Source organism: Crotalus tigris, unplaced genomic scaffold (genome assembly GCF_016545835.1).
Source record: "Crotalus tigris isolate CLP2741 ecotype Arizona unplaced genomic scaffold, ASM1654583v1 scf7180000023830.6690815, whole genome shotgun sequence".
Classification (NCBI taxonomy): domain Eukaryota; kingdom Metazoa; phylum Chordata; class Lepidosauria; order Squamata; family Viperidae; genus Crotalus; species Crotalus tigris.
Genome location: NW_024100214.1, coordinates 885,981 through 909,171, shown reverse-complemented (window position 1 = coordinate 909,171; position 23,191 = coordinate 885,981). Strand labels below are relative to the sequence as shown.

General features: G+C 37.9%; 1 protein-coding gene across 1 annotated transcript in view; it reads right to left on the bottom strand.

The window, feature by feature from the left end:
- DCC (DCC netrin 1 receptor) overlaps positions 1-23,191 on the bottom strand; it is a 450,546-nt gene that overhangs the window by 18,544 nt on the left and 408,811 nt on the right. Inside the window, exons 22-23 of the mRNA XM_039322125.1 lie at positions 15,955-16,110; positions 1,522-1,734 (exon numbers count right to left, since the gene is read on the bottom strand). Coding sequence (XP_039178059.1) covers positions 1,522-1,734; positions 15,955-16,110 — 369 coding nt within the window. The remainder of the gene's footprint in view (positions 1-1,521; positions 1,735-15,954; positions 16,111-23,191) is intronic.

Genomic DNA, 23,191 nt, shown 5'->3' with positions numbered 1-23,191 from the left:
AGTAGTGTCCTTTTGTTTTAAAAACATTTTATAGATTGAAGAAGGGGGGTTTGGGGGGTGGGAGGGAGGAAATGTGGGGGGGTAAGTGTAATATAGATAATGGTTGCTTATAGGGGTGCGGCCTGGGCACTCCCCTTATGCTGCGTTCATGGGTTTGAGAGGGATGAGAGGTGGGCAAGAGTAGAGAGGAAGTAGGGTAGTGAGAGGAGAAGGAGAGGGGAAGAGAGTAGGATGGGAGGTGAGAAAGAGGAGGGAAGTAGGGAATGTTTTAAGAGAGGGTGGACGCAGCCTGGGGGGAGTGCGCAGGTCGTAATAATGTTTATTTTATCTTAAAATTGTATTGTATGCTTTTTTTATAATGTTTATATGGAAAAAATAAAAAACTTTCATTAAAAAAAGAAGAAGTTCTTCATAGAAGAACTTCCATAGAATCACAGAAGTTATTACTTAAACATGCTTAAAATATAAGGCCAGTCTATTTTATCTTAATTTTATTTAAAAAATAGGATTGGCCTTCTTTTTATGTGTGCTTGGATTGTACCAAAATTGTAAAATCAGGTAAATCATGATGAATGTGTGCACTGAGTTGGAGTGAGAAGAATAATCTAGGAACTAAAATTTCTTAGAAGCAAGACTTAAATATTCCTTCTAGATGAGTATTGCCATTATTTCCCAGTGCAAAATCCCAACAGGAAGATTTGAATCTCGGATTTTTCTTCGTGACAAAGCAATACTTTTTGCTTCATATTGGAAATAAGGCTGACCAACCGTAATAGCATCAGCCCATGAGTTTGTGGCAGAATGTGCTAAACTACAGTGATGAGACAGTTTCTTAGGAAAGTGGGAGCACATTCTAAACAAGGAAGAGGCAACAGAGCCTGGAGCTGGATAGGTGAGAAAAGAACTCCCTAGAATCTCCCAGAATACTGCCAAGTAACAATAACATAGGTTTAGTCTGGCAAGATTCTGTCTGTTGTTTGTAAACAAATAAAGAACTGAACTATGGCTGAATTGTTCCACATCATTTTTGGGCTTAGCTTCACATGGAGATAAGATTCAAACCAAAATCCTGATCCATCCTTTAGCCTTTTAGTTACTTTGTTTTACCATTTATCTGTGTCGTCGCTTTCTCAGAAGTTAAGAGAATGCTGGGCTCCTTTGAGTTTTTCTATAGCTAAGCTTCAGAGTCAGCATTTTGTCCACAAAATGATCAAATTTTGTCTACCATGGCTTTTTTTTAATCCCTTACTGTAATCTACTGACAACAGTGCAGTTTACATTTCAATTCATCATAGAGCTGGTTGGAAGCAACTTTACATCTGTCTCCTGAGGTGCTAGTTCTGAGATAGCAAGTGACTCTTAAGCTCTATTTCCACTGAGTTTCCAAGCACAGCATTGGATTTGCAATGCTATTCGTAGACTAGGTTAAGAAAGATCATGGGGATAAAGAGAAATAACATCTGCATGCTATGCATCAAGGTTTTGTTCCCTAGCCAGCATTCATTTCAACAGTTTCCATACCTGCTTGAGACAAAAGTGGTGTATAAGGGACTTTCGGTTCTATTGCACTCAGTGGCGGAGGTAGCAAGGGGTTGGCAAAACTGCGGAGGGGATGTGTAGGCCGGACACATGCAGTAGGAATAGTCCTGCTTGGAGGTTCCTCACTGCTTGGATGTTCAGGCTGTGTTTGCGGTAACATGGAACTTTGTGGTGTGGCTGGTCCTTCACTCACTGCTGTAAGAGAAGAGGAAAGAAAATGTAACCAGTCTGAAAGCCCATTAGAGCTGTAAGCTCACTTAGACATAAAGAAATATTGCTCCCTTATCACCATGGTGATTTGTTCCTGACTTTTTGTTTTTGTTTGAAGACTCTGGAAAGTTTTTTTAGGGATGCGATTGTATTTCACATGTCATAATCTGCTCTGAATATTTTATAGATGTTCAGTGCAAAAGCCTCCTGGAAAATCTGGCAAAATAATCTTTTTAAAGAGTCACATCTTTATCTCAACTGTTTAGATTATGATTGATGGAGAATATGAGCTGAAGTACTCCTCAGACAGATCTGTGTGCTAACAGGGATTATTCATTGCCTCTTCAGTAGTCAATAACAGTGTGGGCTCTTCAAAGTAGCAATGTATCTTGAGGAATTCATTTCTCCATAGCAGTGAATGGTACCATTCTTTTGCCCATAAGCAAGAATTCTTAGGTATGCTATTAGGATATCAGTTAAGACCTGATATCTCCACTTAATAATTCCAATCTCAGAGAAAGATAGTTTGTAAGCTCTCCACTATCAACTCAGTTTAAAGTTATTTACTTTGTCCCATAAAATGTCCATGAGAATTCATGAGAATCAAACCAATAGTAATGGTGCCTAATCTCTTAATTATCCTTTCTACCAAATACCTGTACTCTGGCTCTTAATCTTCACATTCAATTCTGTCAGGATCTTTAGCATTTGCCTCAAATCAGAAGTGATTCTTCCAAACACAATTTATACAAAGTTCTCTTTAGCAAGATTTATTGATAAACACGGTATAGAGTTACAAGAACTCTAGCAATTGAACCATTTCCTAATTAGAATTAATTTAACCTCATGTAGATTAGGGTAGAGATGTTCTGATTTTTCTTTTTGATAACCTTCTTATGACAAGTATTTCAATAATAAAGTAGAAACTAGCAGCTAGCTCATTCTATAACAGGGGTCTTCAAACTTGGCCCTTTTGTGACTTGTGGACTGGCTGAGGAATTCTGGGAACTGAAGTCCACAAGTCATAAAAGGGCCAAGTTTGAAGACCCTTGTTCTATAACATCTCTTTATCAATCTGCAAATAACCATTACAATTCAATTCAAATGTTATTGCAAACTTCAGAATTTCAGTTTTGGTATGGTACCTCACTATCACCTAAAGCAGAGCTTCTCAACCTTTCTGGGTTGGTGGCAGGGAGGGAAAGGAAGGAGCAGGGAAATGCGTGTGAAAATGCGCGCACATGTGCAAATGTGTGTGTACATGGCAGCAGAGCTAGCATCCATGCACATTTGCAAGTGGGCCGTGCACACCCATGGCAGTGCTGGTGGAGGCCCTGGCACCTGCATGCATGCACAAGTGGCTGCTAGTGTGTGCAAACAGGCTGCTAGCATCTACACGTAGGTGCAAACAGGCTTCTAGTGCTCATGTGACGCTGGCAGTGGTGCTAGTGCTCCTGCACATGTGCAAATGGGGCCCAATGGCCAAGAGGCCACAGCCCAGTACCAGGCCACAGACCACAGGTTGCAGACCCCTGACCTAAAGACTAATTTATGTCAACCAGTCCCTGGGTGGGAAGAATGTTTTACCTCTGCCATCTTTTTCATTAATATGTTTAATTCTCATGGCCATTTCTATATAATTTTAATGTATTGCTTATTATACCTTTCATTTCTGATTTTTTTTACTGCAAATTGATTCATCTGATAAACTTCTGAGAGTCTAATGGAATTTATTTTTGTGTTTCTTCACAAAGCCTATTCCATGCAGGTCCATTTGTATAAACTAGGATGCATTGTTATGGTCATTAGGCAGATGAGCTTACAGATTTTTTGATTTGGTGCATAGATCAAGGACCTCACACATGGCACATTGTTGTTGGTTTTGAGCTCATCCCTCATATTCTATCAAACTAAGGAGAATATGGAAAAAGAAGGAATAAGGAGAAAAACTGAGGACCTGCTTAGAAGCAATCAAATAGAAAGTGGATTCATCTCTCCAGTGAATATTAGTGAAACCGAAGAGCTTATTCAAGGAGTGAAGAAAAAAAATTTAGGTAAGCTGATAGCACTGATCTTATTTAAAAATTAGACAACCTGTGACCCATTTGGTCAATGTTTCAAAGATATTTCCTTACCTAAACATGAACGAATGAGCACAGGCAGACAAAAAACAAAACAAAACAGCAGGAGCTGGAGCAACTTTCGACTTCCTGCTGGCTTCCCCATTGACTTTTTTTGTGGAAAGTTGGCAGGAGTGTTGGAAATGATGATTATATGACTGCAGCTGACTGTGACAGCACAACAGCAGAGAAGCAGCCACAAGTTTATAAATTTTATAAAGTAATAAAGCTGGGAGAAAAATCTAATAAATAAATCTTGCCATAGGAGTCGTGAGTCCCATTTTTGGGATGCATTCCATAAGTTAGCCCATTTCAGGTATGTTGATTCAAAAATTGTTGCTCTATGATGCACAGATTCACTCAATTGGTTATAAACAAATGAGAGTTTTAGCTGTATATAGTCTATATTACTCTTAAGTAACGTAGACCAATGTGTTAGGGTTAGGGTTAAGGTTAGGGCTAGGTTTAGGGTAATGTTTTCTTCTGTTGTTTTTTCTTCTATTTTCCTTTTCCCAGTGAACTCTTTTTTCTATGTAGAACTTAAACTTGAATATTCTGAAATGGAATTTCTTATTAAAACCTTCTATATGCATTGATTATGCAAGTAATTCCTGTGTTCCCTGATTGCACAATTTTTATTACATTTTGTATTTCAAGGCTTTATGCAGGATAACCCAAATAATTTTCTTTTTGATCTTCATAAGGCTGGGCTGCAGGGAGAAATCCAAGGTAGGAGACTAATAGCATCCAAGATGAACCAACTGGTAGGAATCAGAAGGTTCAATCTGACATATAAGTAACATAATGATTATTAACTGGGCAATCCCCAGGAAAAAAAGGGATCTTCACTGGTAGTTTTATTCCTCCTTCTGGTTTATATCAACCCATTGTGGAAAATAAGATTTAACATATGTCTATTAGTGCAGTTCAGTTTGAGATGTCAAATATCAATTTGTATTTATTATTTATTAGAAAATGAATGTTTATATTATTCAGTCCCAAGATTCTGGGCAGTGTAAAATAATATAAAAGAATCAACTCAACTGCATCTATGAATATAAGTAAAATCTAACAACAAAATATTCAATGTCCCCTAACACAAGCTTGGTCGCAAAATACTATTTAAAAAAGAGTAAACATCTAATAGTTGAAGCTCTCAGAATTATTGATCCAGCTTTGCATCTAGGAATTTTAGGGAAATAAAGAAGTGAGAATGCTTTGGTACTTAAATGACTAACCATTTTATTAACTTTTAACTGTCTTTGTCTTTAAGGTGACACAAAACTTTCTTCTTTTTGTTGTAAATATTTAAAATGATTCTACTCTTGAATTTTTAAGCCATGAAATGGAGTACAATCAAAGTTAGGAGTCAATACAGAGCATTCATGGGTAGTAAAAAAAACAATATATATAGTCCTATATATAAGACTAGGATAGCTATTTTGAGCTAATTAGCTCTCATCAGCCAAGACATACATACATACATACATACATACATACATACATACATGTTTTTTATGTTGCATCTGGTTGGCCCAAATATGGGAAGAAGAAATCTTTTGCCTATATCTTTATTTGCAATCCAAATTTAACACACACACACATACACACACACACACATATCAATCAATCAATCTGTTTATTACAGCCGTAAGGCCAGACATAATCAAAATGTATAACAACAGTAGCAATTTTACTTCCATATTTACAGGATATAAATATATGTGGGGAAATTTCACACACACACACACACAAACACACACACACACACACATATGGGGAAATTTTAAAAAATAGGTGTCATAGTTGGTTATTCATTTTAAATCAAATTTTGAGCCAACAGCTATTTGCAAATCAAATATATGCATTCAGATCAAGCTCAGGAAACCTGATAGATAAATCTGTAGGAATTTAAGAAAATTAGCTGTAAATTGTATATGTTTCAAGTTTTACAACTGAAACTAACTGCATCTAACAGCTGTGTTCAGCAGGTCAGTGGTTCAAATCTCACCGGCTCAAGGTTGACTCAGCCTTCCATCCTTCCGAGGTAGGTAAAATGAGGACCCAGATTGTTGGGGGCAATGTAAATATATATATACATTGCTTACTGGTGTACACCGCTTAGAGAGTGCTTGCACTTAAAGCGGTATATAAGTCTCATAAATAAATAAATAAACTTGCAATGTGTCATCATATCACAAATATTTTCTTAAGTTTGTACTTGTGTTGCAACATTGCATAGATATACATAAAGGGAGGAGGAGTTAGTGCTGTGATGTCACTAAGCATTTTTGTCACCTGCCTCCACCCTGATTATAGATTTCTATTCAACATAGAAATTTGTTTTCTACAATGGTCTCTCAGATTTGAATGTGAGTTTTGCTTCCCAGAATGGATAATTGATTAAGCTGCTTTCTTCCCATGGCAGAAATTAAAGACAAAGACTTTGCATGTAAGTCTCAACTTTAGTCTTGACAAGCCCCATGAAGATTTTTGACTGAAACCTCAAGAAAGTCTTTAAAGAAGAATGCTGAGCTGGACGTAATAATGATTTAATGCTACACATGGGTAATGGAGCATTGATCCTTCCCTGGTATCAAGTAGTACAAAACAATGGACCATTATTTAATATTTCCTATACTTACAACCAGGGCTTTTTTTGTCATAGAAGCCCAGAACGGAGTTCCGGCACCTTTTTTGGATGGAACCTTGTAGGATAGGCAAGGTGGGTTGTATGACATGTGTGAGTTCCAGCACCTTTTTTTTTTTTTTTTTTACAAAAAAAGCACTGCTTACAACATCTGCAGTCTTCCAAACAATTAGCCTTCCTATCATAATTGTCTGGGTCATAGAGAATCCTCTCAGACCTGGAGGTTTATCTTCTTCTATCGCATCAGCTTGCAGGTTCAACATTTGAGGTTACACTGGTATATAATAATACTAAGGGTTGCTTTTGCCATTATTATTTGTTACTATCCTCATCTTTGCTGGCAATCTCATGAACTGGAATTAATGCAAAAACTGAAGCAGAAATAAAAGTGAAAGGTAATCGAGCCATAAGAGGTTGACATATACAACAACATCCCAATTTCCCTCCTCTTGCCACTTATTTCATACGCTGGCCGGATGATTGCAGGCTGATTAATACAACTTTGGCCGACCTAATGCCTGCAGTCTAGACCATTCTGCCAATGTGATACAGGAATAACTTCAGAGGGCCACCTGCAGAGAAATGAGTGTTTGGTTCAATTTTCATGTCCATTTGTTGCTTGGTTACAACCCTTGCAAAGACAAAAATCATGTCAAATGATTGCACCTTTGCACTTATTCCCATCAGCAACTGCTCCATTGGCCCCAAGAAAACAAAGTTAAATGCAACAGCCACAGGAAGAACTCCAAGGCCTGATAATGAGTAATCATTTCAAATTAAAGAAACCCCTGGCAGGGCCATTAGAATAACACACTTTTTGTTACATGTAGTACAGCGATGCAAAAACCAGGTTGACAATACTGTCACAGCACACCGTAATAATGCACAAAATAATAGTTGATTAAACTTCCTTTAATCTTATTAACAATTAACCTGGAGAGGAAAGCAAAGAATTCCAACAGATGCAATGGTTATCTGTGCAATCCATTTAGGTTCTTGCAAATTATAGATCTGACCAGACTTCTCAGTCTGATAAAGTTTCCATGTATTTGGAATTCTAAGACTTCCAACCTAGCAGGAAGGAAAAGGAGGAGAAGACTCAAGCTAATGTCAGGCGTGAACAATCAGAGCCGCATGTAAAGGAGTCAATTGGCTATTTTATTGCTCAGCCTATAATCAGGAACTTTCTCAGACTTGCAGTTTGCGCCTGGGTCAGACTAGAAAAGATTTAACAGCATTGGAGGGGGTCAGACTTCACTCTCTTATGCCCATGTATGGATTCCAGACTAATTCCCCATTTGACTGCTCCCTGTGGCTTGGCCAGTCTTTTCCCAACATCTATTCCTCCAATAAAACTTCTCCTGCCTTGTGTTGCTAGTAGCCAAGATAGCTTCAGGATAAGTTCTTTTCCCCCCTCTATTTTTAATTAAAAGAAACTTAGAGACAGTTATTTAAGTGGTAGAAATATATTACATCAAAGGAGCACCCATTCGTGTTCTCCAATAATCAGGTCAGTCAATGACCCATGCAGTGGTACTATTAAAGATATTGAGAATTTAGTTCCAGTTGTGACATCTTTCACATGGTCCCTGCCATCTGTTGTGCTAGATAGGCTTCAGAACATACTGTAAAGACAGCCCTGCTTACTTAATGTTATAGCTGTTTACATTTGCTCTTCCCACCATGAATTGGGGAATGTTTGAAGAACATCTGAGTATTAGCACTACTCCACTGTATCAGAGCAATTTTGACCATAGTTTACAATGATGCTGTGATCATTATATCATTCATGACTAGATCATTGTGTGAAACTGTCTTACGAAATTTTCAGGCTACTAAAATTCACAACAGTCTTCCTACGCTAGTGGCATACTGGAGCCCAAAACCTAAATGGGACAACTGCAACAGTGGTTTAAAAGTTAAAGCACTGTTGAATTCACAGAGGTTAAAATTCTCTCAATTCTTATGCCATTGGGCATAGTTACTATTTAGTGGTCACACAACTCAGATTGAGAGTTTCCAGGACCCGTATACTCTGGCTAAAGCAGGGTTGTCCAACCTTGGCAACTTTTAAGACTTGTGGACTTCAACTCCCCATGCTGGCTGGGAAATTCTGGGAATTGAAGTCCACAAGTGTTAAAGTTGCTAAGGTTGGACACCCCTGGGTAGGGGTTACCAGCACTCTGCTTCTTTACATACTGAGAACAGACTGTTTTGCTGGTTAGTCACTTGTTTGCAAAAATAATATAAAAATCCTGGTGGTTCAAAATATCTCGGAAGGGGGTAAAACAATTGGAAATCTCTAGGCAATAAATACACATGAGTGTAACTTTACCATTAGCTCTAGCTCTAAGCTCCTAATAATAGGCTAACTAAACAGAAACCATTAAAGTGCAAGTGTTTTTGTTTTAATAATCTGGAGGCATTACAGGAAGCCAAGGGCATTAACATTTGCCAGAGCTTTCTTTTGTATACTTAAGCTCTTCTCATTCCTCTAATGGTTGAAGAACAAAGGTGCTTTTGCTTATTTTCTTCTTAGCAATCCTTCCAAATCAGACTATTGCTAGTGAAGGGGTTGAACTGCCTGTTTAAAATGATAATTTGGTTTGTACTTGTAAAGCTTAGAGGCTCTATAAATCAGTTTGAAAAGTAAAACAGGAATTATGCCTATGTTGGTCCAAGTCTCAAACATTATTTCATCTCAGATAAATCATACCACATGACCTCAAAGCAGGTAGCTGAAAGTGCCAGGAAAAAAAAATAATTCCAAAGAGCTGTAGAATTCGGAAATCATCTGATCCATTGGTAGGAAACTCTCAACCTGTAGCTACTCTAAAGATGGCATGTTATATATTCTTGGGTAGTGACATCACCAGATTTTCTTTTTTTCTTGGGTTTGCCAACATACAAGGAGGCCTAAGAAGTGTTTCAATCATTTCAGTGTTTGCAAAATGCAAATGCTTCTGCTTAGCTCCCTTCAAATTGGGAGCCATGGAAATCATATTGAAATGTGGAACCCGCCCAAAATTTCCCTAGTCAAATTGAACAGGATTTATAGGCTTCACCTTACAACTATGTAGCATCCTGGTTTGTCTTCAAAATTGGGGCAGGTAAAAAAAAGATGTTTGTTTTTAATTGTTTGCTTTGTTGAGAGAAGATCTGCAAGATCTGTGGACTCAACTGCCCTTGTTTTCTAAAAATAGTAAGGTGACCTCTTTCATCTTGGCTAATTGCATTGCAGGGTTACAGAGCTCTTTCACTAAACACCAAGGAAATAGACATTTCATTTTCAAATAGTTTCAAGGCTGCTTTTGAGTGTGCTGGTCTTTGTTACAGAATAGGAGAAGACATCCTAGAATTCAAGAGTTGAAAAGATCATTATGGGAACCCAAATTAAAGCATCCCTGACAGATGGCTGCTTGGAAATTGAATACATCCAATAAAAGGGATCCTACCACTACAATAGCCTAGCACTTAAGATGCTGGGATTGTTGACCAGAAATTTGGCCGTTCGAGACCTAAATACTGCATGTTGGGGTTAGCTCCCATTCCTGCCCCAGCTCCTGCCCACTGAGCAATTCAAAAGCATGCAAATGCAACTAGATAAATAGCTACCATTTTGGTGGGAAGATAACAGCTTCCTTTCATCTCAGTGTACAGTCATGGTGGCCACATGACCACGGAAGTGTTTTTGGACAAAGCTGGCTGCCTCGGCTAGGAAACAGAGATGAGCACCAGCTCCTAGAGCTGGACATGACTGGACAGGGGAAACCTTTACTTTTTTTTTTAACCACTGATCTAGGTAATTTCTTCTGCTGTCCAATAGTCCATCTGATTTTTTTTTTATAATCTTCAGTCTGAATCTATCTTTTTAAAACTTATATCCATATTCTGTGTCTTGCGTTCTTTTTTGCACTTTAAAACTTGATAACAATCAAGGATAATGTCAGATGCGCACTTACCAAAGTGTTGACATGCATACCTTTCCCTGACTAGCACTGTTGTTTAGCAAAAATTGAAAGAGTATTTTTTTTCCATTGGTACTAATGTCCACAACACAGTCACCGGAGTACAAAATACATAAGGCCCATTATTTCTACTTCTGGATATATATGTATGCCCTGTGAACTATTCTGAATTCATGAAAGTCTTTTGTTTTGACATTTTGTATAAGCTAGATAATTTGGGGGGCAAAAATACCCTTTGGGATTTCTGGGCAAAATACAAGAATACATCTTTCCTTCAGTTCAGAAACTAACTATAAGGCATACTTTTTCATGACATGCATAACTTTCTCTGTTTTCCCCCATCTTCTCTCCTTCAAATGTATACTTTTCTTTGAGATGTATATAGAGGTCTCTGTTTTCAGCTGTTCAATCACATCAGGAATGCATAGCTTTTTCTTATAGGTCCAGAAGATCTGCGCTGCTAAAATCCAAGCCATCATTTGATGGCAGCAAAGAATAAGAGTTTTTTTTTTAGGCTTGCTTGAGATGTTAGGAGTAGAGCCAAAAAATGAGCAGGCCAATAAGGTGGACAACAGGTGAATCTACCAGAGGTGGATGAATGGAGGCAACATTTAAAAGATCTGGACTGTATGCTACCAGAGGTGTGAGATGCATTGGATAGGCAAGCTGGATTGTGGACCCGTAGTCTGGTGGACATAAAGAACATTGCACCTCCAGCATAATTCTCAGTGATGTCTGGTAATGCAAATTGCTTTTCTTTTACTATTCTCAGCTTGAGCAGCACCCGTTGTTGTCACTTGCGATGTTCTGACTTGGTTCTCCTCCATTGCTTGCATGGCCTAAACCTTTTGTCTTTTTGTTGTCTGCTCAACCAGGAATGGATCAAACAGAATGGACACAGGAATTTATTTATTTATTTATGAGACTTATATACCGCTTTAAGTGCAAGCACTCTCTAAGCGGTGTACACCAGTAAGCAATGTATATATATATTTACATTGCCCCCAACAATCTGGGTCCTCATTTTACCTACCTCGGAAGGATGGAAAGCTGAGTCAACCTTGAGCTGGTGAGATTTGAACTGCTGACCTGCTGAACACAGTCAGCTAAAGTGGCCTGCAGTACTGCACCCTAACTGCTGCACCACCTCGGATCATGGAATTGGCAATAGCCAAAGGCTGGGGACCATGGTGGCCTCAGGCATGTACAAGGAGGATGCATGGGGAATGGGGAAAGCTTCGGCTTAGACTCCCACCCATTTTTTCTGCAGCTACATGTGGTGTGAGCCTTTTGAACCAGCCCTACTTGCTGGTTCATCGAAAAAAGCAATTTTTTCCTTACATTGGCTGCAACAACAGTCTCGTTATTCAGGGGGCAGGGAATTAAAACACATCCATCCTCAATATTTGAGAAAATACCATTCATATGTCTCCACAACACTCCTTTTACACTGTGAAGCTGATCTATAGAACGAGATTACTTTGACAAAATAGCCACATTTTTCCCCTCCTAGCAAAAGGCATTAAAAAAAGGAGTCAGTATAAAGCCATTATTTTGGACTATTGCTACCAGCCATTTTTGACAGTGGTCAATATGGCAGACAGGTTTAACATCTGAACTCTGCCGGTCTCTCTTATTTTTTTCTATTTCTCTTGCAGCAGATGGTTGAATGGACTTTTTTTTTCCTGAGGGTGATTTCCCCCCCCCCAGCCCTAATATCATCCACTCCTACCTCCCCATTTATCAAAAACAGACAAAGAGAAATCCAAATACAGCCCATTCACACTCAATGGTGAAGCTCTCTCTAATGTGATTCCACATGATGGATTTGTAGGGTGGCTCTTTCTAATCAATAGAATGTTCAGTCATGTAATAATGCAGGGCGAGTTACTTAGAACTGAGTTACTGCAACACAATGTTTGTACTTGTCTACAAAGGGATAGGGATAGGGATCTCAGCAGCTTACGTTAAAAATGTCTGCTGCATTCATATAGCGTGCCACTGCTTTGCAAATAAATTTATAAAATCATTGCCATTGGCTTCTCCAGGTTGACCTGACTTTCTTCTGCAATTTGGAAAGACACCAGGACTACATCTTTCCCCTTGGTAACTCTTCATTGGCAAGTTTGTAATCTGCATAGTTTCATACTCCCCTATACCATTTTTAAATCTAGTCACTGGTTCCTTGGACCATGGCATTTACTATATTAGTCTGAGCTATCTTAATGAGCAATTTAATATATAGAATATAGAATAAGAAGGTTAGAAAGAACCTTGGAGGTTTTCTTGTCCAAACACCTGCTCAAGCAGGAGACCCTATAATATTCTGGACAAATGGCTGCTCAGTCTCTTTTTGAAAGCCTCCTGTGATGGAGCATCCACAACTTCTGGAGGTGAGCCATTCTACTGATCAACTGTTCTTATTGTCAGGAAATTTCTTCTCAGTTCTAGGGTGGATCTCTCTTCTTTGTGAGGTTGACACCCTCTTCTTTGTGAGAACCCATCAAATATTAGAATGCTGCTATCATGTCATACTTAATCCTTCTATTTGCTAGACTAGACATACCTAGTTCCCTCAATCATTCATCATAGTTTAGTTCACTTATCATCTTTGTTGCTCTTTTCCATATCCCTTTTCTACATTTTAATTTTATATTTTAATTAAATTTTAATTTCTACATTTATTTCATGTGTCAGGTGTCACATTTCAATCAAGCCCAAATATTGTTGCTGCTGGTTTGCACTGGAATATCTAATGTGACAAAGACTCCAAAGTATTGATGTTGTTTCTTTTCAAAAAGATATGCATCAGATTAGCAGGGCATCAAGGACAGCAGAACACACACACACACACACACACACACACACACACACACACACACACCTGTCTTTGATGCCTTGCTAATCAATATCTGTCTATCTATCTATCTATCTATCTATCTATCTATCTATCTATCTATCTATCTATCTATCTATCTATCTATCTATCTATCTATCTATTTATCTATCATCTATAGATATATAGATGTCAGGAAAAAAAATATAGTGTAAAGTTCAGGGTGAGCTCTTTTGGGATTCCTGAAGTAGTCTCTGACCAAGCATGGGGAAAGTAAAAAGTAAGAAAAGCACTTACTTGATAAGTTTGTTACATGTCAATGGTAATACATTGTTTTCATCTGATTGCTTATGAGACACACCATGCTTTAACAAGGAAAGGAGTCCAGACACCAGGTGTACTATTGGCAACAACTGAAGAAATTTAATCAGGAGAACAATCATTCTCTCTTATTCCCAGTTCACAGCTTGTCAAGTGGAAGGAAAAAGACTTCCCCCTCCTTTGAATGATTGCAAAGGGAAACAAGGTGAAGGCTATAGACAATCAAGAATAAATAAGAATACATTTGAAATTTTCCTAGTGTTTCCTTCAAAAGAAAAGAAGAACAGTTCTTAAGGTTTTTAAAAATTGGTTATGTGCTTTTCAGTACTCTTTCCCTGATAAACAACAGGTATAGAAAGAACAAAATGTCTGATTTTCCAAAGAAGAAAGATGTGGTTGTTAGTTTCTCTCTGTTTCTCACTTATTTCCAATCTTAAATTAATTCATTCTTGTTGCGGTTCTACAACTATTTGAGAATTACAAACAGATGCACACAAATATTTGTATTCATTTCTCTTAATATAGTCATTTTCCCCTTTTTCTTTAACAATTTGAAAGCCCATTTATTTTTTATGAGCCATGGTGGCACAATGGTTAGAGTGGAGCATTGCAGGCTAACTCTGCTCACTGCCAAGAGTTCGATCCTGACTGGCTCAAGGTTGATTCAGCCTTCCATCCTTTTGAGGTCAGTAAAATGAAGATACAGTTCGTTGAGGACAATAGAATGACTCTGTAAGCCACTTAGAGAGGGCTGTAAAGCATTATGAAGAGGTATATAAGTCTGAGTGCTACTGCTATTATTTCTCTCCCAGTATATGCACTTTTAGGCATCACATAAATCAGAGAAATGAGGATTTTCAAAGATAACTGAATAGAACTTTTAGACATGGTGAAATTTTGACTAAGTACATTTATCCAAAAAGGCAAAGAGAACTTCTCTTGCCAGATCCAACATTTATATTAGGTAATGTAAATACAGGACAGGAATAGAGCAGAGGTTGCAAAGGGCAACTCAATTATCTCTAAATGCATCACTTGAGAAGGTGCTATGGAATGGATGTAAGCTAATAAAAATGGTCAAATTCATATAGGCTACCACAGACAAGGGGGCTTTTTTGGCTTGTATGACTTATTTCTCTGCCATTCCTTACTTGGCTAAGAGCTAAACTTAATAGGGCACCTTTTTAATTTCATAGGTACTTAATGGTTATGTCAACGCTGCAAATACTGTATATTCTTGCTTTGACAATATGCAGAACTGTCTGGTATTTTTAGAGTTAATGCAGAGCAGAAGAGGTTAAAGGGAAAGAGAGAGGAAGGAAACCTTTGACCTTCATACTAATTGGACAGCTAATCTGGGGGAGGGAACATGCTGATAATTTAATTGCTCATGGGAAGAGAATTTAGATCTTGGCATACCTCCATTATGCCTATGCCGACATTTTGTAACAATAAATGACTTTTAGGAAAATATGCCTGGAAGTTCTTTGAAGTGTTTCATTAGCTGGAACCATAACAGGTTTTCTTAATTCCTAACACTCAGGCAGGTGGAAAATAATTGCCATTGTCATAGCACCTATACCCGTTCAAAAGTGCAGCAATACAACAAAAATTGAGGGATGTTTAATGTATTAAACCATATTATACCAATACCCTGCTTGCATTATTTGTCCACATTGTTTGCAGAACAAACCAGGAAGTACCAGCATGGTTCTAGGTTTTAAGTCATATTATTGTCTGATACATATTATGTTAACATGTCCATTAAGGGGGTAAAGATAGACATTAGAAACAACTGAAGCAAAATCTGACATAAAATATTTTGCACAATTTGAAGTATCTAACTAATTGCTGGAAAACTAGGGAAGCCTGGAAATGCAAGGATTTTAGTAGAGGTTTATGGAAGTGTGCTTTCTTTGTCATTGGTCAAACAGCTGAAATGCCATGGAATGTTTCAATTTACTTAGTAATGGGAGATGCTGGTGAAGGAATGGAGAATGAGGACTTTCCAGATTTAAAAGGTTTCTTATGTAATAAAGGTAAGAAATCAGCAGAATCTGTCAAACCACTCATTTGTATTGTTATTATAAATGATGTAACGAAGGAAGCATGATTAATTTCTCACATCTCCAAAATAAGCACTTACCTCCAACAGCAAGGCTGTTCTTTCCACCTCTTCCACCTGTTGCTATGGTTCAAGGAAGGCGCCATCTCCTTCTCAATCCATTTTCAAGACAGATTGCTTTGTGGTTTCTGTGTCTTACATTTCTCCACCCTACTGAAGTTAGAATCAAGCAAGACTCTACTTACTTCTCCCTGTTCCAAAGGTCCGTTCAACTGTAAGTGTTGGGAATGGCACAGGACGGAGAGTAAACTGAGGGTGCGGATATCCACAGGTGGGGGATGGCAGGATTCCTGGATACTGGGCACTTTCTAGTGTTGGCACTGGGATGGCACTGACAACAGCTGGAGAGAAAAATGGAATCCAATCACTTGTGCTGAACATCATTATGGAAACACAGAAGTTGGGTGGAAAAGTTTTCAAAATTTTTCCAGAAGGCAATGAACATACCTAATACTCTTTCTTCCTCACATTTTCTCCACAATAGCAACCCTGTGAGCTGAGGTGCCTGAGAAATAGTGACTATCTCAAATCACTCATCTGGCTTTCATACCTAAGGTAGGACAAGAACTCCCAGTCTCCTGGTGATTGACCCAAAATCACCCACCTGGTTTTCATACCTAAGGATAAACTAGAACTCATAGTCTTTTCTACATTGGTGCCTTAATCACTAGACCAAATTGGATGATGATGATGATGGAAGGGACCTCGGAGGTCATCTAGTACAACCCCCTGTTGAGGCAGGAAACCCTATACCATTTCAGACAAATGGCTGTAATATCAGCGATGTGCAGGGAAGCTGATAAATATTGTGGTTTTATGGGAGAAGGCGCTATTTTTGTCAGGCTGGCATTGGGTGAGGACTTGCTACATACCATTTGACATTATGATTTTAGAGATTCCAGCTCCCACTCCCTGCTGTCTTGAAGAAAATAAATCTAAATTATGCCATCAAATTAAACTCAACTATTTAAAAGAAAGAGACACATGATGGATTAAGTCACAAATGAAGTTGATGCTATTTATTATAAAAACTGATCAATTAGTGCTTATTTTAGTCGAAAATGGCCTCCAAATTAAGAGCAAAGTGTGATTTAATGTCAACCAGTAATTGGAAGATACCCGAGTGCTATCAAATCAATGACTATTGCAAGGGAATAAATTTAAAGTATGAGTTTATTTTTTGTCTTTAAAAAAAAAGGGAAAGGAAAGGAACTATCATGCTTCATTGCTTTACTTTATTTCTCTATGTTGGTGTGTCAGAATTGGACCTTCAGTTACATCTCAAAAGAGAAGAGATTGGGATGTGAAGTACATTTTAATTATTCCACTCTGAAAGTGGCATTATGGTTAAAAAAAGGTTTATTTTTATTTCATATCCATAACCATTTCAGGGTCACTATGATATAGTTATGCAAAGCATCATCACTAATATTGCCACCACAATCAAAGGAAAATCAATTTAGTGATTTGTCTTCCATTACTGTGGATTACTATAAGTGTTTTATGAGTATTGTTATTACTGTCTTGCTGTTAAAATTGTTAAGAATAAATGTTTACATTTTTTTGAATAATATATCTATTCAGTTCCACTTCTGTAATGCAGAGGCAGGTTTTGGGGCAGTTTTAGCCTGAGTAAAACTATAGTTAAAAATATCAAATATGGCTCCTCTGGAAAGGCACAACAATTAGAGAAGAAAGATAACACAGATATGCGCATAGAGAGATAAACTATTATCTGCAAGCTTCAAATTGTGAGTCTGCTACAATATAATATCTTCCAAAGATGAAAGACCACTTGGAGGAGAGGAACCTCCATTTGGTGGGATGGGCTAGAAACAGAGAAAGATCTTCTTTGAAAATTTGTAATTTAGCATAGTATTCTTGGCAGAAGGTAGTTCCAGAGATGAAAATCATATTCATTTCATAATCCTTGGTAAAGCCTGTAGAAAGCTCTACTGACAGAAATTTCCAGGAACCAGGCAAAAATGGCATTCAAAGTTCTCCATCAGACTGTTGGGGTGAGAAATTAAATGGAGAACTTTCCAGAATTTCTCCAGAGGAAAACAGAAAAGAGAGGAAGTCTCCTTCAGTAAGGGCACTAGCATTGCTACTGAAACAGATTCATGGAGAAGATACATTGGATGCTTCATCACAACAAAAGTGCAAGAACATCACACTTAGCTTTGGAGTATTTAAAGCAATTTCTCTTCTCCTTTCCATAGCAAATTCAGTGAGAACAGTGGGGTGGGAAAAGAAGGAGAATCAATCCATCAATATTTTTAGAATTTATGATGCTTAATCTACTCTTGGCAGATAGAACTCAAAAAGTATGCACCATGGTTGATATTAGTGAAGACAATTCTCAATCTGCTAGTACTAGAGTAATTGTTTTTTTTATTAAGATTACAATAAATTGAACTCCAATTTTACTAATCATGAGTCATAGTCAATGTTGGCCAGTTTTTTTCTTCACAATTTCAGACCTACCCCACGGATTTGAGAATCATGAAAGTGGCATTTAACTATGAAATACTCAGTTGTAATTTTGTTTGTAGTTGGGCTATTATAAGTTTTTTCTAATTTAAGCAATCCAAAACCATTCCAAGTCTTTGTGATACAGCACTTACTATCCCAATAATAATTAGCACCACTAGCAATTTCTTTCCATTTTTCCTGTCCTTATTTGCAGATCTTTGTATTTTGTAACCTTTCCAGTTCTTTGTCTTCAACATTACTGTCTCTTGCAATGACTTCAGCAACAAACAAATATGTTTTTCCCAATGACAGTAATCTCTAGTGTGCTATGTTCTAGGTATCAATCTGTCTGAATTTTAAAATCCCATAACTTTTGATGTCATTTCCAAGGACTTTCTATGTGATTTCATGCTTCCAGTAATTCTTATTGACTGCAAAAGTTGGCACTTCTAACATAAGTGCAGTATTTTCCCAACTTCCATATGTCTTTTTTTTTTGTAACCAAGCTATGCAATGTTGCTGTATTCATTTAAAGTATGATCAACTGTTTCAATACATATTTTGGCACAAGTTGCATCTATTATCCAAGCTGGCATTTTCATTTCTGCCTCAAAGAATAATAGTAATAAAAACAACTACAATAATTCTATTTGTCCAAATAAACATCACAATCTAATCAACTGGTTGTTGACTCTAATGATTGGGTCATAGCCAATCATTGGTTATGTGCCATCAACTCCAACTTAGTTCCAACTAGAACTAGGGAGAAATTTCCTGACAGTGAAAATAATTAATCAATGGAATAGTTGCCTTCAGAAATTGTGAATGCTCCAACACTGGAGGTTTTTAAGAAGACTGGACAACCATTTGTCTGATATGGTACAGGGTCTCCTGTTTAAGCAAGGGGTTGGTCTAGAAGATCTCCAAGATCCCTTCCAACTCTGTTATTTTGTTATTCTTTTTCAACTCATTATCAACTCTTAGTGACCACGTAAATAACCATAACCAAGGCCCCAAGAGTTATTGAAGTACCACTGTAAATATATCTTGCTCCATGTAGGGCAAAATTAGAATAATTAAGTCTAGTCATTATCTCTATTTCCCTTGTAGTGTTAACTTCCCCAACAAGAGCCAGCAAGGTTTTGAAGTAATAGTCAATAAACTATTAGCACTATCTCTGTGTTTCCCAAACTGTGAGATTTACCTCTTTTGGGGAGGTGCAAACAAAGCCCAGAGGAGGTGCAAAGATGCAATTATAATAAATTGCAATATATATTGTAATTGTACTGTAATACATAATAGGTTACAATAAATCTACCTTCCCCAAATTTCCATTCTATTGCTTTTTGTTCTTGATGTTGTTCATTTGTGTTCATTTTGGTGTTTGGATTTTTAGGGTAGGTATGTAAATTAAGATTACACTAAAATGAGTTGTGAAGGGAAAAAGTTTAAGAACCCCTGTGGTACCTAGTATTGTTACTCTACTTACTGATAGCAGCAAAATTATACATTTATTTCCATCTTTTTCAAAGAGGCAGAATTTTCTTCTTAATTCGGAAGCCAAATCTGTACCTCCAAGATACTAATCCAAAAAAGAAAACCTGATGCATATTAAAATCAAGTCAGTCTTGCTCAAATGGATGAGAGTTAAAAATTTGAAGTATATTTTATTCATGCTGTGGAATTAATTTAATGACACATCCTCTCAGATCCTTCCCCTCAGCTAACATGGCTGCCATTATTAGGTTCATAACCTATTGAACTGATCGGTGAATATGCAGCATTTATACTCAGGTGGGAAAACTACAAAACATGGTGACATTCTTTGCTAAGAACTCCTAGTCTGAATGTATTCTAATGGATCTACTTCTTTTTGCCACCTGCATTTCCAAAAGAGAAAGAAGGCTGGGATTCTTCCCTGCTGTTAAATTCAAGTACAAACTGTCCAGAGAGTTATAGGCTTTTTTGAAAAGCAGAAGCACAAGAACTGCAAATAAATATTCACACCATAGTCTTTGAAACTATGGTACATAAAGACTTATTTTGAGGAACAAAGAAGATGATTAATTCTTTTTGATAAAGCATTTGTGCATCTGAGTGTATGTATGTACATGCACAGAAAAGGGATAAGATTATATCATTAAAATAACTGACAGCTATCTTCACACTAGCTCCGGGCCTTCTACTTGACAAATAGATAAATATGTTTGCAACCATGGAGTGCCAAAGCCTTCTCTTGTGGCAGGCTCAGTGGTAGCCCAGCTGATTTATGGTGGCAGAAGTGAATGAAGACACAAACTCATATTGTCCAATTACAAGTTCTGCTTTTACAAAACAATTATAAACTAGAGAAGCAGATTAGATTTCCAGATTGTTCCTTTGGATAATCAGAATCCTTTTGAGTGTTGTTTGTTTCACATCTGGGTAGTCTTTTTGTTGATGTTTGGGTGGGAGCTGAATGTTTCTATCATTTTCAAGGTTGTTTTGTACATTTTTATAAAACAATGCTACTGGCTTGCATTTCTTCTGCTTCTTTCACTTAACTCAAAATTTCTACTGTGAGCTATTGATTTCAAGCTTGTTACTTTTAATTCATGTTGTAAGCTGCACAGCAAATTAAAGTTTGTTGGTGCAACTGGCAGGAAATCCAAGGCCGAAGCATGGAATAGGGAGGCCTTTCTTTCCATATCAGTCAGTCAGAATAGAGCTGGAAGGGACCTTGGGGGTTCTTCTAGTCCAACTCCCTCCTCAAGCAGGAGACTCTTTATCATTTAAGAGAAGTGACTGACCAATCTCTTCTTAAAAATCTCCAGTGATGGAACACCCACAAGTTCTGATGGCAAGCTGTTACACTGGTTAATTGAGGCACTGGTGATTGAAAGGTGAGCCCTTTTCCTCCCTGGAGGAAGGGGGCCCTTGTGGACATACCAGAAAGGAGAATGGGGATGCAGTGTCCCTCATGGTCTGGTGCTCCTTTTGTTTCCTCCCTCAGCAAAGTGGCAGGAGGAGGAGGAGGAGGAGGAGGAGACTTCCCTGGGTTTCTCCTGAGGTTTGTGAAGGGATAGAAAATGACCCAACCCTATATAATATGGTGGAAAAAGAATGACTCAGTGGTTGTCTAGTACATGACTAATTGTAAAGAAGTCTTTACAATTAGGGTTTTAAAAATCAATTAGAGAAATCTCACACCAATGGTCTCTCTAGGGCAAGGGTTCCCAAACTGTGGGCCATGGCCCACTACCAGGCCTTGGCCTGCTTGCCAGCAGGCCATGGAACATGCTGGCTAGTGAATGCACATGTGTGCATGCTCACCCCCACTTGCACTAGCGTGCTGCCACTATGCAAACGGGGGGCTGTGCGGCGAAAACAGGGTAGTGCTAGTGCCTGCATGACAAAAACGGGGCAGTGCTAGTGAGAGTCACATGGGTATTAGCACCACCCCATTTGTGTCGTGCATGCTCATAGCCCCATTTGTGTGTGCACATGCGCACAGGGGTAAAATGCTTCCCCTTCCCTTTCCCTCTGGTCTGCCAACTGAGAAAGGTTGGAGACCTCTGCTCTAGGGCACTTCACCATGATGACTTTTCACTATTACCCTGACAGTGTGCCAGCAAACAATTATTATTGGTTGACAAAATGGGACCCAGGAATTGCTTTCCATCAATTTAGGAGTAGGGGGCTTCCCAGAGGCATTTTGGGGAAGATCTCCACAAAGGTATTTGGAAGTAAATGGCATATACACTGAAAAATCAATCAAACACTCAGCCAATCAACCAGAAGATTTTGCTTTTTTTTGGGAAATAACTAATGTACAGTAATTTTTGGGGGGTTGCTAGTAACGTATGGAGAAAATTCCCAAGTGTTATTCATCATTCACACTTTAAAGAATTTTTGTCCTTATTCCATCAACTATGGAAGAAATTCTCTGCCTGTTCTTTGTTTGGTGGTCAATTATATCAATATTAAAGTCTGATAATTACACTTCAATTAATGATCTGGTGCTGACATGTACTTTAAATTATTGTCATTGTTGGCTTGCCCAGCTTATAATCATGGTATCCTTTCCCTCTTTAATATATATTTACATTCCTGCTGCTTATGATCTTGTAAGTCAACCTTCCCCAACCTGATGACCTCTAGGAATATCATCTTGGAAGGGATCAGATTAAGAAGATTGGCCCAATGCATACTGTAAGTTTTTTCATATCTCTGTTTCTATAAAATGTTGTTTTTCTATTGTATACATCAATAATCCCAAAGCAGAACTGGGGGAAAAAACTGCTTACAGTTTACTTCCAGCAACATAAAAAGTGTTTCAACCATGGCGTATATAAAAAGCAATTGCACAGTTAGTAAGTAGATCACCAACTGTCTCAACCAATTTTAGAACAATTTTGTCTTTGTGGGTAAGTGGAAGGCCTTTTGGTTCTCTTTTTAAAATAATCAATACCTGATGAAACTGTTCTTACCAAACTGAATGCCTTCTTTCATTGTTTAGATAAGAGACTTAAATCAAGTGATCCTTAATACGGATAACAATTAAAAGGGAAAGCTGAATCTCTTCTGTGCTTTATCCAGCACTAGCAGCTTTTCCAAATTGTTCAAAAGATGTTTACTTTGCTTTTTTTTTTTAGTGGCTGTGTTGTAAATAGTCAACATGCATTCAGCAGCCTTGCAAATGCCAGATACTGTTGAAGTGTAAGGGACTGCTACAGAGAAGAGGGGGTCAACCTATTCTCCAAAGCACCTGAAAGCAGGACAAGAAGCAATGGATGGAAACTAATCAAGGAGAGAACCAACCTGGAACTAAGGAGAAATTTTCTGGCAGTCAGTGGAACAGCTTACCTCCAGAAGTTGTGGATGCTCCAACACTGGAGATTTTTAACAAGAGATTGGACAACCATTTGTCTGAAATGGTATAAAGTCTCCTGCTTGGGTTGGACTAAA